At 49.4% G+C, this 17,417-nt stretch overlaps 1 protein-coding gene across 1 annotated transcript in view; it reads left to right on the top strand.

Moving 5' to 3' along the window:
* Nucleotides 1-17,417, top strand: part of LOC144762155 (uncharacterized) — a 269,735-nt gene that overhangs the window by 157,123 nt on the left and 95,195 nt on the right. Inside the window, exons 20-22 of the mRNA XM_078647312.1 lie at nucleotides 2,411-2,631; nucleotides 10,661-10,838; nucleotides 11,445-11,603. Coding sequence (XP_078503438.1) covers nucleotides 2,411-2,631; nucleotides 10,661-10,838; nucleotides 11,445-11,603 — 558 coding nt within the window. The remainder of the gene's footprint in view (nucleotides 1-2,410; nucleotides 2,632-10,660; nucleotides 10,839-11,444; nucleotides 11,604-17,417) is intronic.

The raw sequence follows: 17,417 nt of genomic DNA, 5'->3' as shown, positions 1-17,417 counted from the left end.
CCCAAGCAGCCATCCAAGAGTAGCAGACAGCCATCCATCCAGGCGTCGCAAGCAGCCATCCAGGGGTCACAAGCAGCCATCCAGGGGTCACAAGCAACCATCCAGGGGGTCGCAAGCAACTATCCAGGGGTCGCAAGCAACTATCCAGGGGTCGCAAGCAACCATCCAGGGGTCGCAAGCAACTATCCAGGGATCGCAAGCAACCATCCAGGGGTCGCAAGCAACCATCCAGGCGTCGCAAGCAACTAACCAGGGGTCGCAAGCAACCATCCAAGAGTCGCAAACAGCCATCCAGGGGTTGTAAGCAGCCATCCAGTGGTCGCTAGCAACCATCCAGGAGTCGCAGGCAACCATCCAGGGGTCGCAAGCACCCATCCAGGGGTCGCAAGCAACCATCCAGGGGTCGCAAGCAACTATCCAGGGGTCGCAAGCAACCATCCAGGGGTCGCAAGCAACCATCCAGGGGTCGCAAGCAACCATCCAGGCGTCGCAAGCAACTATCCAGGGGTTGCAAGCAACTATCCAGGGGTCGCAAGCAACCATCCAAGAGTCACAAACAGCCATCCAGGGGTCGTAAGCAGCCATCCAGTGGTCTCTAGTAACCATCCAGGAGTCGTAAGCAACCATCCAGGGGTCGCAAGCAACCATCCAGATGTCGCAAGCAGCCATTCAGAGGTCACAAGCAGCCATCCAGGGGTCACAAGCAACCATCCAGGGGTCGCAAGCAACTATCCAGGAGTCCTAAGCAACCATCCAAGAGTAGCAGACAGCCATCCATCCAGGCGTCGCAAGCAGCCATCCAGGGGTCACAAGCCACCATCCAGGGGATCGCAAGCAACTATCCAGGGGTCTCAAGCAACTATCCAGGGGTCGCAAGCAACCACCCAGGGGTCGCAAGCAACTATCCAGGGGTCACAAGCAACCATCCAGGGGTCGCAAGCAACCATCCAGGGGTCGCAAGCAACCATCCAGGCGTCGCAAGCAACTATCCAGGGGTCGCAAGCAACTATCCAGGGGTCGCAAGCAACCATCCAAGAGTCGCAAACAGCCGTCCAGGGGTTGTAAGCAGCCATCCAGTGGTCGCTAGCAACCATCCAGGAGTCGCAGGCAACCATCCAGGGATCGCAAGCAACTATCCAGGGGTCGCAAGCAACTATCCAGGGGTCACAAGCAACCATCCAGGGGTCGCAAGCAACCATCCAGGGGTCGCAAGCAACCATCCAGGCGTCGCAAGCAACTATCCAGGGGTCGCAAGCAACTATCCAGGGGTCGCAAGCAACCATCCAAGAGTCGCAAACAGCCATCCAGGGGTTGTAAGCAGCCATCCAGTGGTCGCTAGCAACCATCCAGGAGTCGCAGGCAACCATCCAGGGGTCGCAAGTAACCATCCAGGGGTCGCAAGCAACCATCCAGGCGTCGCAAGCAGCCATCCAGGGGTCGCAAGCAACCATCCAGGGGTCGCAAGCAACTATCCAGGAGTCCCAAGCAACCATCCAAGAGTAGCAGACAGCCATCCATCCAGGGGTCACAAGCAGCCATCCAGGGGTCACAAGCAGCCATCCAGGGGTCACAAGCAACCATCCAGGGGGCGCAAGCAACTATCCAGGGGTCGCAAGCAACTATCCAGGGGTCGCAAGCACCCATCCAGGGGTTGCAAGCCACTATCCAGGGGTCGCAAGAAGCCATCCAGGGGTCGCAAGTAGCCAACTAGGGGTCGCAAGCAACCATTGAGGGGTCTCAAGCAACCATCCAGGGGATCGCAAGCAACAATCCAGGGGGTCGCAAGCAACCATCCAGCGGTCGCAAGCAGCCATCTAGGGGTCGCAAGCAGCCATCTAGGGGTCGCAAGCAACAATCCAGGGGGGTCGCAAGCAACCATCCAGGGGTCGCAAGCAACCATCCAGGGGTCGCAAGCAGCCATCCAGCGGTCGCAAGCAGCCATCCAGGGGTCACAGGCAACCACCCATGGGTGCCAAGCAACCATCCAAGAGTCACAAGCAGCGAGTGAGGATGGTAATGGGGGGCAAAGCAACATGAGGGCTGGAGGGAGGGGCAGGCAACCAACACAAAGCATCAGTGGAGGTGGCAACCGGGGGGTGTGGCGAGGCAAAGGTGAGAAGCAAACTGGCAAGCACGACAGGGAGGTGTGTGAGGAGCAGCCCTGGGGTAACAGAGAGATACACATAGTTCAGGGAGACAGAAGCAGGTACCTTGAATGAAGGGGTGCTCATGGGATCATGGGGTGCCAGGGGGTCATCGCGTCTGAGTACTGACAGGGTGTCTGCAAACATGCAGACCTTGAATTATATATTGCTTTGAAGGTACTCTGTTTCCCCATTTACTCAAAGTGTTCTATAGTTATATATTGTGCTGTGTGTGACACTTTCTCTCCTCTCGTCTCTTGTTTCAGGGGCATATTATGGAGTCCTTAAAAGTGGTGATGGCGGAAGTGGAGGAGCACGCGGCACACGTCGAGGTGCTATGCGCGAGCCCGCTGCAGGCTGTGCGACAGGAGATTCAAGGCGCAAGAACGGCCTGGACCAAGCTGCAGAAGACAGTCTGCGAGAACCAAGCCAAGCTCGAGAAGGCCTCCAAGCTGCAGGAGTTCTTCAGGAATTACTTGGCCATGATGTAAGTGACGTCATATCCTGCCGCCTCACTGGCCGCCCAGTCCACTTGTAGCGCAGTTTCCAATCATACGAAAGAAGTGAGGCGCATCGCAGTCTTGTGAATAAGGGTCCCCTTGTCCTCTTGATTGGGGGGACACAGCTGCAGAGAGGAAGCAAGAACTTGACACTCGTGTGAGAAGTTAGCCTGGCATATGATGTCCACTATCCTAGTGGGCACCTTGCACCAGTCCAAACGACCCTTATTGATGGTGGTTGTAAAGTCAACCTTATAGACCAGCTATCCTAGTGGTAGCATGAACCAGCAGTCATCAGGCTAAGACTTCAGAGAGCATGTGAAGCCAGTGGTTTTACCATATATAATCCCTTGAATATCAAATGAAAGGACACCACACAAGGTATATATCAAATATATATGTATTTATTACTAACACAACCCCTCTGCACTCTTTATGAGGTCAGAGGTCAAAGTACATCACAAGTTACTCAATTAGCATACGATAGGTTGCACAAACACAGTTATGCCCTAGGGGCCTCACAAACCATATACTAAGAAAGTGGTATAAGAACCACGTGAGAGTTAGACAGCAAGCCTAGGGCCTGTAGATTCACTGGGGCTACACTAAACAACCAAAGGTTAGGAAGTAGGAGGCCCACGGGAGACGCGTGCAGTGTCTAAACACAGTCGCGAGTTACCATTTTCTTATATGGGAAACGTAGAAGTTACAAAGTTCCTGTTTAAAGACACTTCCGGATGGACTTGGATGGAACCCTTTTAAACTAGGACACTTCGAGAGTCAAAACCCACGGGAGCACCGGAGTACTCGTGTTACCTCACCCAGGGAAGCCGGGGGCATAGGTGCCTTTTGGTGTCGGGTTTCGTCGATGTTTTCAATGGAGATCTGCAAAGAAGTGCTGCAGGCGACCAGAGGAAAAGTGTCGGGGTGGATCGACAATCTAAAGAACCTGAAAGCAGAGGGGACAGAGTCTGGGTCACTAGCCAGTAACCAGGAAGGAACCAGGAAGGAACCAGGCGATGTTGGGTGCTTGAAGGTGAAGAAAGTGAGTTTGTCTCTTCAGCCACGAGGTCCAGGAGGCATCGACGATGACCAGGTGCTGGATTCGAGCTGTCCCACGAAGGATCTATTGACTGCGGTGTCGGTATCTGGATTGGACCCAACAAGCCTTGGCAACCGCAACCCACGCAGGATGTCGAGATTGGCTCTGTTGCAGACCAGCAAGGTCTGTGGCGCTTCCCCTTTGAAGGGAAGCTGGAGCAAGCCTGGAGCAACCAGGAAAGCAGATTAGTTCAAAAGAAAAGTCTTCCGGGGGCTCACTAGCCAACGGGCAAGGAACTGGGAAGGCGTGTCGAGCTGAAATGCAAGAGCAGGCCCCACGTGGCATTCGTGGAGTGTGGAGGGTTGAGCTTCTGTGCAAATGGTGCTCGGGTCTGGGGCTTCTCATACCCCAATGCACAACTGAGAGGGTACATCGGTAGTCGAGCTGTTAGCAAAATGCAGGATGTCCAGGGTGTCTGGTCCCACGTCTCTCGTGTCCGCCACGGGTCTCAGCTTTGCTGTTGATGTGGGTCAGAGTTAGAAAAGTCTGAGAGTCCAGTTCCTGTGTCGCTGAGTCTTCAGGTTTTGGCAGGGTTGTCGACATAGCAGACCGGCAAGTTACTGGTGGTGCCTGTTTGCACAGGGTGGTCACTCCTTGACCAAAAGGGAGATGTCTTCCGTCTTCTAGTCAGAAAAGAATGTCGAAGGTCCAAGAGTTCTGTATCAAAGTTTCTTTCCAGGATAATCTAAAGTCCTGGGGACACAGATCCTATACTTATACTAAGCTAAGGGGCTGGATTACCTAGGCCCCTCCTATGGGTGGATATGAGAAGGGGGTGGTTACACCCCTTTCCCTTTGTTCACTTTCGCGCCAGAGCTGGGACTGGAGTGCACCAGCAACTGGTTTGAACTGGACTATGCATGGAGCACCATGTGTGCCCCAGGCAGTGTCTCAAAAAGCATCTGCTGATGCAGCCCTCCCAGTCTCAATACACATCTGCCTGTCTGGGGAGGTGCTGGCACCTCCCTGGACAGGAAACCTATTGTCCAGGCCTCCCCTGCCAAAGTTTCATCCAGCAGCAGGAGGTCAGACTTGTGTCTGTGGCAGCAGCATCCATTTTGTGATACTGAAGCTCTGTTTAACTTTAACCGGGTAAAGCAGTAACATACATGTCTTTTCCCTCTAGAAGGGTGGAATGCTACCCCTGCTGCTAGAATTGGCGGGGGTAGTATTCCAAAGTGTTTGACACCTTACACGACATGTTTTGATAAAGCCAAACCAAAGTTAGCATTAACCACGAGGATTATAATGCACTTAAGAGTATATGGTATGGCTATATCATAGAACAGCTATAAGGAGATGGTTCCCGAAAACTGCAGAGGGCTCAGCTCATGCTAGGGCACCCTCTCACATAAAACCAACTATAGGAGTGACTATATGTGTCTATATATAAGGTAGATATAGGTATACTATATCTAAGTAAGGGGTGATTTCACCACCTTGCCCAGGCTGAGTGATCAGCCTGTGGTGTCAGTTTGGATGGCCAGCCAGGGGTGGCATAATACATGCTGCAGCCCCTGGTAGGCCTTGGATGCACCGATGCCCTGGGTACCTATGGTACACTATACAGGGGCCCACAAGGGTGACCCAGTAACCAATCTGGTATGTATCTAAAGTACATGGAGTCCATTTAGAGAAAGCAGATAGTCTGGGGCCCTGAATAGCAGGGTCCCAGGCCAACTAAGTCGAAAACCAGCAAAACACCAGGAAAAAAGTTGGGGTAACCATATAGTCAGATTCCACCTTCCTACAACTCGTGTCAAGCTCTGGTCAAGTCAGTAATCTAAAGGTCTTCATACATTTATTTGAGTTACCTCAGAGTAATTCTTTGAATAGATGGTCCATTTATTTCATTTGTTACCAACAGAATCATTGCAGAAGTACCTCACAATAGCAGGATTGCTCGAGCCCTGGACACGTAACACTTATATGAAGACCTTTGTATAAAAGCAACTAAGACCATACAAGTCAGACCCATTCTCCATAAATGTAAATAAATGTAAACCCGTATTTGTAAAGCGCGAAGTACTCACCCTTACGGGTCTCAAGGCGCTGGGGGCTGTCGTAGAAATTAAGTGAGCTATTGCCCAGAGTCACATGGTGCTGAGCTGAGCTGCTGCCGGAGCCGGGGATCGAACCGTGAACCCTGTGCTCCAAAGTCAGCTGCTCTGGCCGCTGCACCACACCTCCCACCCCAGATAGAAACCTTAGATCAAGGAAACGGCTCCTTTTCTGCCCTCGGCGCATCCACAAGGCTAATTATGGTGGACAGGTATTTACATATGTATCCCCGCACCTCTGGAATAAACTACCCTTTGTCATCAGGGCTTGTACCAACTTTGCAGGCTTCAAAAAGCAGCTTAAACCCTGGCTATTCTAAATGGCCGCTCCTAACTTTTCTGTTACCTCAGTGCAGAGATGCCCTTTCGGCGACGAGTCGTGCGCTATATCAAATACTCAGTAATGTAACATAACATTCTCTTTTGGAAGATCTGTACAGTAAATGAACAGTTGAATGAAAGTTACCCATTGGGGAATTTTAATTAATGGCAAAGGGAAACGGCCACTACAACGCGGCCATTTCAACGAAAACCTTAACCACGCATGCATTACAACGCATGCATGGTTACAACGAAAGCCTTTACCACGCATACGTTTACTATGAGGTACGTAGTAAAGGCATGTGTGGTAAAGGGTACAATTAAAAAAGGGGGGCTTGGGGGGGCTCCCCCCCCCCCCAAAAAAAAAAAAAAAAAACCTGAAGTCGAGATGTGCAGGCAATCGGCGTCGTATAAGAGGAAACGGAAAGAAACTTCCGCTTCCTCTTTACGACATATGACGTAACCACGGAAGAATTCGTGGAGAAGGATAAGCGTGGAAAAACCATTCCGTTGTAGCGCATGGGTGGTAAAGGCATGCGTAACTACGGAGTTTGTTGTAAGAACATACAACCAATGGCAAATTGGCCTTGAGGAGATGCAGCCACTGATGGTCGTCATTTCATATCGAAAAGAATTTAGCTGCGGATGTGGTCTTGGTGTCGTCGGTGGCGGAGATGAGGGCGGTTTTGGTGCTGTGGTTGCTGCGGAATCCGGATTGGGACGAGTCCACGGTGTTGAAATGGGAACTAATTTAGCTAAAGAGACCACTGACAAATTACAAATTGAGTGCAGCCTCTGGTCAGTCATGCACTGAGCACATTGTGGTAGCCATGGGTCCCTCCTTGGGAGATCGAAGCCTTCTTACCAGCAGTAGAGCAAGTTTTAGAGACACTCTTGACTGTGGCGCACCAGCCACTGAGTAGCAGGCTACTCACTGAGTACATTTGCATGCTCAAGAGCTGCCCTTTGAGGGGTGGTAGCTCCACAATGGGTAAATCACCCACTGGGTGTCTTGACACATTAAATGGCTGCATGGTAAGTTCATCTACTGCTTAAGAAGAGCTAACCACCTAATATTGGCCCATTGACGGATTCCTGTGGCTGATCAATCACTCACTCAGGGGCAGATTTACTAATAATTTTCACAACACAGGGCGGGATACAAAGTTGCTGCATTGCGTGAAAGGGCATAAATGGATGTATGACATTACAACGCATGCTTTTACCACGCATGCTGTTACAACGCAGTTTTTACAACGCATGCTGTTACAACGCATAGCACTTTGGGGTGCTGGATAGTGAATAGTTTAATTTACTATTCCAACTCCAGTCCCCGTGGATAGTAGGGAAGGTGTTGGATAGTAAATTAAAACTATTCCCTATCCTAGAGCGCCCCCCAGTGCAATGCGTTGTAATGGTTTTCGTTGTAAAACCTGCGTTGTAAAAGCACTGCGTTGTAAAAGTTTCATTGTAAGGGATGTTTCCCGGCATAAATGCTCCATATTTACGAAGATATGCAATATTTCTGCTCTCTCCTTGCGCTTGCACACTTCTGGCATCCTAGCACCAACGCAGACACCCTTGCGCCATGGTGCAAGGGGGCCTGCTTTGCAAGAATTGTTTTTGTGCAGGAGTTCCCTTTCCCCCCAGTACATTGGTTGACAGTACTCAGAGGATTATCAGATTATCGACAAGGCTATGGTACAGCATCATCCTAAAGATTCGGGCGACCCCGGGGAGGGCAATGGGCCCGATTCACAGAACTAACTTAAGACAAAATCCTAAACTTACTACTTTTGGTATTCACAGAAGTTAGGATTTTGTCTTAAGTTTGTCTTAAGACAGACTTAAGTTAGGATTTTGTCTTAAGTTTGTTTTAAAACAGACTTAAAACAGACTCAAGACAACATCCTAACTTCTGTGAATACCAAAAGTAGTAAGTTTAGGATTTTGTCTCAAGTTAGTTCTGTGAATCGGCCCCAATGACTTGGGCCCACTCTATAGAACAATTTTTGAATTGTATTACCCATTTCCTGCTAATTCAAGCCCGCATGCGAGCAAACAATACTAAATTATATGTTAAACTTTCACAGGGTCATAAAAAATATTTGAAGCATCTTAGTTGTGACCCCGAAAATCTTAAACATGGCACAGAGAAGAGAGGCAGAGTTAGCTGTAGGCAGAAAGGGAGAGGATTGGATAGAGAAAATGATTAGACAGTTGTCAAAGAGAGACAGTTCACTTTCCCAGGGGGCCTTGGACAGCAGGGGCTCTGCCTACTTTGTTACTCTGCTTTGGTAAGTTGTAATTAATGTGCGAGCGAGGTGACAATCTGTACTGCTAAACTGCGTCTCTGTGGTTAAATATCACCACACCTGATTTTGTGACTTAGAAATGTAACTAATGTAACTTCACGTTTGCAGATCTTTATTTTATGCACCCCCGCCAGGTTGTTCTTATTAACATAGAAACATTTGGAGATTCAAAATTGGGTTGAAAATGTTTTTTTTATATGAAATTAGATGTGTGTGTCTTTTGCTGCCTGGGTATGAGCAGAACAAGTTTGGTCGGCTGTAAGGGAGTCTGGTGTCCCAGCATAGATGGCTTTATGGGTAATATTTGTGTGAGTGTGTGAGTGTGTGAGTGTGTGAGTGTGAGTGTGTGTGTGTGTGAGTGTGAGTGTGTGAGTGTGTGAGTGTGTGAGTGTGTGAGTGTGAGTGTGAGTGTGTGAGAGTGTGAGTGTGTGTGAGTGTGAGTGTGCGAGTGTGAGTGTGAGTGTGTGAGTGTGCGAGTGTGCGAGTGTGTGAGTGTGTGAGTGTGGGTGTGTGAGTGTGTGTGAGTGTGTGAGTGTGTGAGTGTGTGAGTGTGAGTGTGTGAGAGTGTGAGTGTGTGTGAGTGTGCGAGTGTGAGTGTGAGTGTGCGAGTGTGTGAGTGTGCGAGTGTGTGAGTGTGTGAGTGTGTGAGTGTGTGAGTGTGCGACTGTGAGAGTGTGAGTGTGAGTGTGTGAGTGTGAGTGTGTGAGTGTGTGAGTGTGAGTGTGTGAGTGTGTGAGTGTGTGTGAGCGTGTGAGTGTGTGTGTGTGTGTGAGTGTATGTGTGAGTGTGTGAGTGTGTGAGTGTGTGTGTGTGTGAGTGTGTGTGAGTGTGAGTGTGAGTGTGAGTGTGAGTGTGAGAGGGGGTGCTTGGGTGGTTCCAACCAGCACAGTGGATGTACATCTGTAGGTGAGTGAGCAGACAATAGTCTTCAGGTATTTTCCAACTTCATGCGGATTTACTCCTGGCACAGGGAGAAATAAATGTGTTTCTTGGGAAGGAATGACACAGTAACATACCCATAGTTTATGGGGTGAAGTGTAATGTGAATTACACCTTACTGTTAAATTTCTGCATACCAGATTGTGTTCATGTTACCACTCTGCATGCACTCGTCCCTCTCTCTCCCTCCCCCCAGCTGAAACTAGTCAAGGGGGGTGGAGGGCGAGTTGTGCTGGGAGAATCGACCCACTGCAGGAGAAGAGGCCGCCCCTCCTGCGGTCTACAACCTTTACACCGCGGTGTTTTTACGACGCGTCTTTTACAACGCAAGTCGTTACCACGACTTGCGCTGGAGGGCGCTCTAGACTAAAGAATAGTAGATTTACTATTCCAACACCTTCCCTACTGTACGTAGGCTGAAGTTGCAATAGTAAATCTTACTATTCCTAAGTCCAGCACCCTGCAGTGCAAGTCGTGGTAACGACTTGCGTTGTAAAAGATGTGTTGTGATGTACCGCGATCATTTTGATCGCGTTGTAACATCGTACAACCGCCCCTGCTTCAGAAAGTTGTGCTTTGCGGCGGTCCTATTATAATCTCACATTCTATAGATACTATTGCCACCTAGCGGTCAGTTTGGGAAATTGCAAGCTACTTTTCCCCTCCTTACTAACAAGGTGCGCGCTCTCTCCCTTTCACTCCAATGATGTGCACGCGCGTGCTTCTTTTTAAAATGTTTGGCATCAGCTAAGGACGCCAGATGCTGGACCGTTCATTACTGTTATTGTCATTATTTTTGTTGTTGTTATTACTGTTGGTATTTTTATCACCAACATTGTTTTTTTTTATAATCTGTTTTGTTATTTCATTAACGGTATTGTGATGATGATTTATTACTGTTGATGTTGTTATTTGCTCTTTTGTTCATATTACTATTGATATTTTCTTCTTCTTACTATTATTATTATTGTTTTTCTTTCTTATTATGACATTACTTTCCAAATTCCCTACTGGTTTTGCCAAATCTCCTTGATAAGTCACCATCATTGGATGGTCTCATTGGGAGTTTCTTACGGAGCAGTTGTCCGCATATCATCTTTCCCAAACCCGGGTACTTCTGAACCCCGTTTTCCCCCTATAATTTGATTCCCATAATTGGTGACACTTTGATAATAAGAGAAAAACAAGTGGTTTATGAATGAGTGATTCAATTATGTTCCCAAATCGAGGCGTTTCGCGCTGTGCTCAATGTCCAGTGCTCTTGTTTTTGTTTCCGCAGCTCTTGGACCGAGGACACCAGGTCCCAGGTCTTTTCGGGGGGCCTGGATGCTGACGGCCCCCCCACGAAGGAGAAGGAAGAGCTGGGGCGAAAGATTGAAGTGAAGTTTAAGGAGTTTGAAGACCTGGCTGACGTAGGGTTGAGGCTGATCGCCGAAGACCATTGCTTGACCGACACGGTAAGAGGGGGCAAGGCCTCTGCAAGGAATCCATTTTGGGGGAGAGGTCCTTCCTGGACCCCACCAAAGTGTCTGACCTTCAATGCACCTTAGTGGCTAACCTGCCCACTGTAAGGCGCACCCTCCTGTTATGTGCTCACGAACAAACTGTGATGGCAGACATTTAAATGCTTGGATTGTCCTTGTTTTTGACAACGCCAGTGCTTGATTTGAGCCAGTGTTTGCAGGTGCTCAGCACTGGCACTTATTTGTCAACACTGGCACTTGTGACAGTCTGCCACAAGGTGGCGCAGTCTGCCTAATTTAGAGATGACCACAACAACAGTTAATTATTGATTCAATATACATTAAAAATTACTATTACCTGCCGCCCATATCGTTCTTCTAGCTTTGGGGTCCAACATTGTCTGAATTGTCACACTTGTAGGAGAATGATGGTTAGTAGTTGTGTTGTTACTATCATGGGCAGCGCTGGCACTCCTGACGAGAGCCCTTGCATTTATTATTTTGCAAATTAACCGCTGGACCATGCATTGCGTTGAGGCACCATATGCTAGAGTAGAGATGGAGCTGTGCACTCTTTAGCCTGTTGTCTTCTTCCTTTAGATAAAAGAGAGGCTCGCGGAGCTGCAGAGCATGCTGGGATGGGTGCTGGTACGCTGGAGAGCACAGAAGCAGCAGCAGGATCCTGGGAAAAAGAAAGACAAAAAGAAGCAGAAAGAGAGTCGACCGCAAGAGGTCGTGAGCAAGATCCCGGCTGTGCAGGTGAGCAACGCTGCAGCATCTGAGGCCATTCACACAGGCACTGGCCAGACCCAAATGTCTGTAGGGCGCCTGGTCTGCACCAGCTGCACACCCTAGGCACCTCTAGGCGTGCAGACGGTGCAGCTGTGTGTACATACAAGGACCACTGATGAACTGATGGTTGGAAGTAAAGACCCCTTTGCACTTCTTAGCAGTCCCACCATGATGCTGTAGACACCTAGGGGTCCATTAGGATGACGGGCGGACTTAGTCCGCCCGCCATCCCATCGGTAATCTGGACCGCCCGCCATAAGGGCGGGGGTCCTGTAAAACCTGGGTCGGGGACAATCGATATTTGCCCGGCGGTATTGCCTCTGTGACCCACGAATTATTAATCAATGAAGAGGCAGGCGCTGGAGACTGGAAAGCAGGAAACAAGGTTTTATTCTCTCCGGAGGAGAACACAGCAAAACAGACAGCAGGTATTGTTCTGAGGTGCTCTAACTTATTTCTGAGGCCTGGCCCCTTATATACAGCCTTTTGCGGTTTTATTACAGTTTACATGTTCATGGCAATGCTTTGATGTACGGAAAGACATTCCCGGAATCCCCCCTTCGGGCCCGTTCCCACACACATTTACAGTAGAAGTCCCCACCCTGGTCACAACAGGTGATGACTATCGCGCAGCTGGATATTCCGCCAATTCATGGAATGCGGGGTTCGATCGGATCTCATGGGTGGGGGCTTTGATCAACTCGGGGGTCCTTTGATGAGGGAAGCTTTCTATTGCACGGGGAGGTGCAAGGAATAGTATCGGCAGAGCTGGGTGTCGGCCTGGGAACGAGGAAGACAAACGGGCACACGGGGAAAAGGGGTTTGCATCAAAGGGCCGGGGACCAGGAAAGGGAAGAAGGGAGGTGTCGCGCTGGGAACAGGATGAGGTTCTGAGGCAGAGCCGCGCTGAAGAGGGGTTTATGATTCAAGGCAGGTGCGAGCAGGGGGGGGTTGGTCAGCGTGCAGGCTTGGTGTGGGCGAAGGGCTATGTCGGGGGCCAGTGGCATGCAAAAAGGGATGGTCCTGATCGGGGCACCTAAAATGGCGGGCGCGCACGACAAAAGTGTGGCGTCAGGGAAAAGGCAAGATGGCGCAGATAATGTTCACCAAACCGTACTAATTTTCCACAGTCCTCCCTTTAACATAATCAAGACATCTTGCTGGTTCATTTTCTACTCAGTTCTATTATGGTGGGCATAAGAAGAAGCAGTAGGAACCCTAGGTGAAGGAGTCGTAAACATTACATTTAAGATCTCTAGTTTTAGGAGGCGGGCCTATTGATAAACTTTGATAAACTTGTTTAGCAGGAAAGTCATAGTAATGCAATACAAAAATGATTCGAAGTGCGGGCAGTGAGTACATTTCATAAGGTGAACTGATGGATTGTTACATAATTAATACAATGTTGGCTGGGAGAGAAACGAGACGTAGCAGAAATGATAGTGAAGGAATGTTCGAGGTTTAGTAAGTTTTCAGCAATTTTTCGTCTTCTGTTGGCACTGTGGAGCACCGGCGGTGGAGCTACGAGTCCAGCTCTATTCTAAGTTCCGTGTTGCAGGGCACGACCTTTTCCTCGCGTTTCTGGTCAAAAAGGTCTTTTTCGCCCTGTGTCCTTTGGAATCAATAGTCAAAAGTTCAGGTGGAAGAAGAGGGTACAAATAGTCCATCGGGTAGGTCGGAGAAAAAGGGGGATGGAGCAAGGCCAGATCGGGAACAAACTAGGGGAACGAGAGATTTCTGGTAGGCGGGCTCATGACCGGGTCTAGAGAGCGGGGACTTCTCAGCACACATTCGAACATTTGAGCAGGGGCATCGGGTTAGCCCTTTCCTCTCATTTTGTCGGAGATAGTGCCTCGTCCTGCAGCTCCGTTCAGTCGCGGTCTCGCCTTGGCCCATGTCGCAGACGTTCCATAGTCTGTAGTCAGGCCACGTGCTCCCACATCCGGTCCTTATTTCCTCCGACAGCCGTACCCTTGAAGGAGTTTGAAAAGACAGTCTTTAGAGAATTGGTAGAGGAAAGTAACCACATAAGTCTATTTCTCTCCCAGCCCCAGGTAAATGAGAATAGAAACGTCCGTTATGTTAGGGTTCACAACTGACATATAAATGATCGATGGTGAGCTTGCTGGATTTACTATGACTTTCCTTCACGATTGTTTAATATAATCACGACAGTTCATCTGATGGGGACCCACCTTTGTAATACAAGCCTGACAATGCTTTACCGTTCTCTAGGGGTCTATATTTACAAAAAGGGTGTTGTGAGCTATCAGCATGGTACTAACAGGCATCTCGCTGTGGGACGAACATAGGCTAAACATTTTTCATATTATCAATGCCTCCTGCCTTTTACCTAAACATTTTCGCTTTTCGACAACGTTCATTGTAATGGTTCTCTTTGCTTCGGTCTAATCTTTGACTTTGTAAAACATCATTCTGGTTCCTATGCAGCCTCTCACGGCCTAATTACTAAATTAGAAAAGACAGGGGTCTCATGGGAAGGCAACTAGGGACATAGAAAACTGTGATGGGGGGCGTCATCTTACTTTGGGTTATAAGGGTACTATCGGCCGAAGGCCATAGTTCAGTTGGTGAGCATTCAGTGGCATTTCTCGAATTCCAAACTCTGAAATTTTCCTATATATAAAAAAATCATTTCTAGGAACCACAGCTGGCCTGTGTTAGGCGCGAGTCGACCCACCTTTTACAATCGGGGGATGAAGGATAGTTTAAAAACTCTTATCGGGGGACAACTGAACGCAATACTGGGTGCGTCCTGAGAAGATGGGGAGGTTTCGATTACCTTTATGGTTTGGGTATCGCGACAATTCGGGACGGGGAAGGTCGCGCTATCTGGGGCACTCTATTCCATCAGGGGAGCCGCTGACGTAGTTCCCTTATTACGGGTCAGATTAGGGAACCTCAGTCGTCTTACCCGTCCTTTCCCTTATGGTCAATTCAAAATAGTTTTCGGAAAGGAGAGGTAGTGGCACAGCGTTAGGGCGATTGCATTAAAGACAAGTTTGAGCAAATACTGGCGGTATTTGAAGCCAATTGGGTGGTGTGCTAGGGGTGGTAGTCTGCCAATTTCGGAGCTAATCGCTCGGAAGAGTGGGAGTGTGAAGGAGAGAGAGAGAGAGAGAGAGAGAGAGAGAGAGAGAGAGAGAGAGAGAGAGTGCAACGGCAGGCTAAATAGTACACGTGCGACAGGAGGGTGGCAGTGTATTCGAGAAAGGCTATTCAGTGCATTACACAGCAAAGGACAGTTATGGGTCTGCGTTAGAATCTTGAAAGCATGCAGTTTGAGGCGGACGAGCATTAGACAGGGTAGAGGGGGCATGCTTTGAGGAAAAGGAAAAAGGAGGTACCATTGTGTCGCACTTTCTTGCACTCTTGGTCCTTCGACCAGTTGAGTCAACGCTTCAGTCACACACACACATTCTCTCATAGTTTCGAATCATACGTGACATGGGTTCATTCGTGCAGCCTGGTTTAAGGGTGATCATTTTTCATCAGATCATACTAATTTTACGGGCTTGTTTGCTACGTGAGTAGTTTGTAGGCGTGCTTAGGCGCCACCTTGCAGCGCTAGTCTGCTTCGTGTATCAGACATGGCAAGGCTTCAGATCTTCGCCACACCTAGGCTGTAATCTCTGATGTAACCTGCAGAGGGAGGGAAAAGAGGGGAACGGAGGGGGACAACATTCGCGCATATCAAATACATGGATTCGAGAGTTCTTTTACTTACCTCATACTCGTTTTTCCTCCTCGGGGTAGAGTCCTCGGGGATATGGTTTCTGGAGTAGGGGGGGGCAGTGTGTCCTTATAGGTCGTGTGCGGGGAAGCGTAAAAAAAGGGAACCAGAGGTGCCTAGTGCGAGGTATCTAGTTAATAGATGTATCTCACTATCGGGGTCCTTAAATCTCCTTCAACGCTGTGACATTCTAGTGTTCTTCGGTCCTCGGGTCAGCTCTGTTCCCTAATACCTTTGAACGTCGTACTTTATAACATTTACATCGTTTTATTTTACCCTTCTTTTACATTCCCTCATTTATACCGTTCGTTTTACCCATCCTTGGAAGCCGAGGTCCTCCTCCCTGCGAGAGTTCATGAGTCAGTCGCGTACCTTGAAGGCAGAGTATCGTGTCGTAGATCCGATCCGTCCTCCAGGGCTGGGCAGCCATCTTCTAATAACCTTAAAGAGAGAGCAGAGTAGGGTGCACAGAAAAGAACTCTCCCGCCCATCCCATATTTCAAATAAAGCATGCAATACCCGTTCATTATTTCGAAGACCTTTATTTTTGCAAAATCATAGCACGTGGATTTAAGAGGGTGCAGTCGTATTTGGCCGGACACGGCAATGGCTAAAGTGCGTACAGTGGGGGGTGTCGTTCTGCAGCAATAAAAACGTTAGAAAAGGGTTATCAATTCACTTGTAGCAAACTAAAACGTCTATCAGTTGGCCGGGGGGCTCGGGGGCGTTTATTTCATAATTTAGAAGCATAGTCAGACTAGTTGCAATCAGATTTCTTATATGCATACCATGTGCGTGCGTCATAAGCGAGGTTATACATCAGCTATATATATAAAAAAATATAATACATTGTACATTTGTAATCATCATTTTCAACGGGATTCTTTTACATTGTTCGTTGAGTGAGCTCCCCTTTCTTCTTGTCAAGTGCACAAAGGGTCATATATGTCGCAGAACATTAAGTTTGTATAGTAAAAAGGGACACCACGAGGTGTTCGTAAGTTCCTATTGATACCGGCGCCATTTTGGGCGGTGCCGGGTCAATCCGGAAGCAGCATCAGAAAAATGTTTCCTACAACCGGCAGTTGGACCAGAGTCCTTTTCGGCAGTTCTAGAATTTATGCTAACAGAAGGAGTGGCAACGTCATGTTTATTTCGTTGGCGATCAAGGCAGTTGTCCCTTACCGGAGGCCTGCAGTGGCCGAGGGTTCCTCCGGGGACCTTTGTAGAATCTTCAAGGCTGTGGAGATGTTGTCGGAGGTGGGGGCTCGTGCTCCGGTGGGCGAGCGACCGAGTTACATTGCTGTTCAAAGTTACTCTAGTGGCCGAGGCCCGCCTTCCAGCAGACCCAGACGCCATTTTGAGGCCCCGCAGCAGTCCCCTCTCATCGAGTCTGCAAGAGTGGAAGAGACCTTTTTGGGGACAAAAATAGAGAGTGGAACTCTGTGTTGTGGAAGCGGGACATTCGGCTGGGGTGCGGCTGTGATGCCCCCACCTGGGGGGGCGAGGGAGACTCGTTCGCGCCGTCTCCTTCTTCCGGTGCACTCCAGGCCGCTCTCTTCCATGGGCATGCACGATGGTCTCTCCACACCCTGTGCTCCACAAGGCCCATGCTCGATGCTGTGGAAGTATGGCCACCTGTGGCGCACATTCGGTGCTGCGCAAGTATCGGCGCAGTCATTGCATATTCGGTGCTCCGAGAATATGGGCACCATTGCACGTTCGGTGCTGCGCAAGTATTGGGGCACCATCACCTGGCTGGGGGTGTTCGGCGTTGGGCCGGGGGCTGGGAGACCTCCTATCCGTGGAGGTGGGAGAGGCTCGTCCGCGTCGCCTCTCCCTCCCAGCCCAACTTGGACGAATTGTTGTGGAGGTACGTGCAGGACATCCCGCCGCCCAGAGCTGCTGCGGCTGTTACGGAGGGGAAAAGAAAGAGGTGCCTCGTTCTTCTCTGGACCGGGCTTCCTTAGGTTATCGGCTGCAGCCGGACTCAGTTGGCCCCGGTCCCTGGCCATTGGTGGCCGGAC

Source organism: Lissotriton helveticus, chromosome 6 (assembly GCF_964261635.1).
Source record: "Lissotriton helveticus chromosome 6, aLisHel1.1, whole genome shotgun sequence".
In the NCBI taxonomy this organism is placed as follows: domain Eukaryota; kingdom Metazoa; phylum Chordata; class Amphibia; order Caudata; family Salamandridae; genus Lissotriton; species Lissotriton helveticus.
This window is presented reverse-complemented; position numbering and strand designations above follow the sequence as displayed.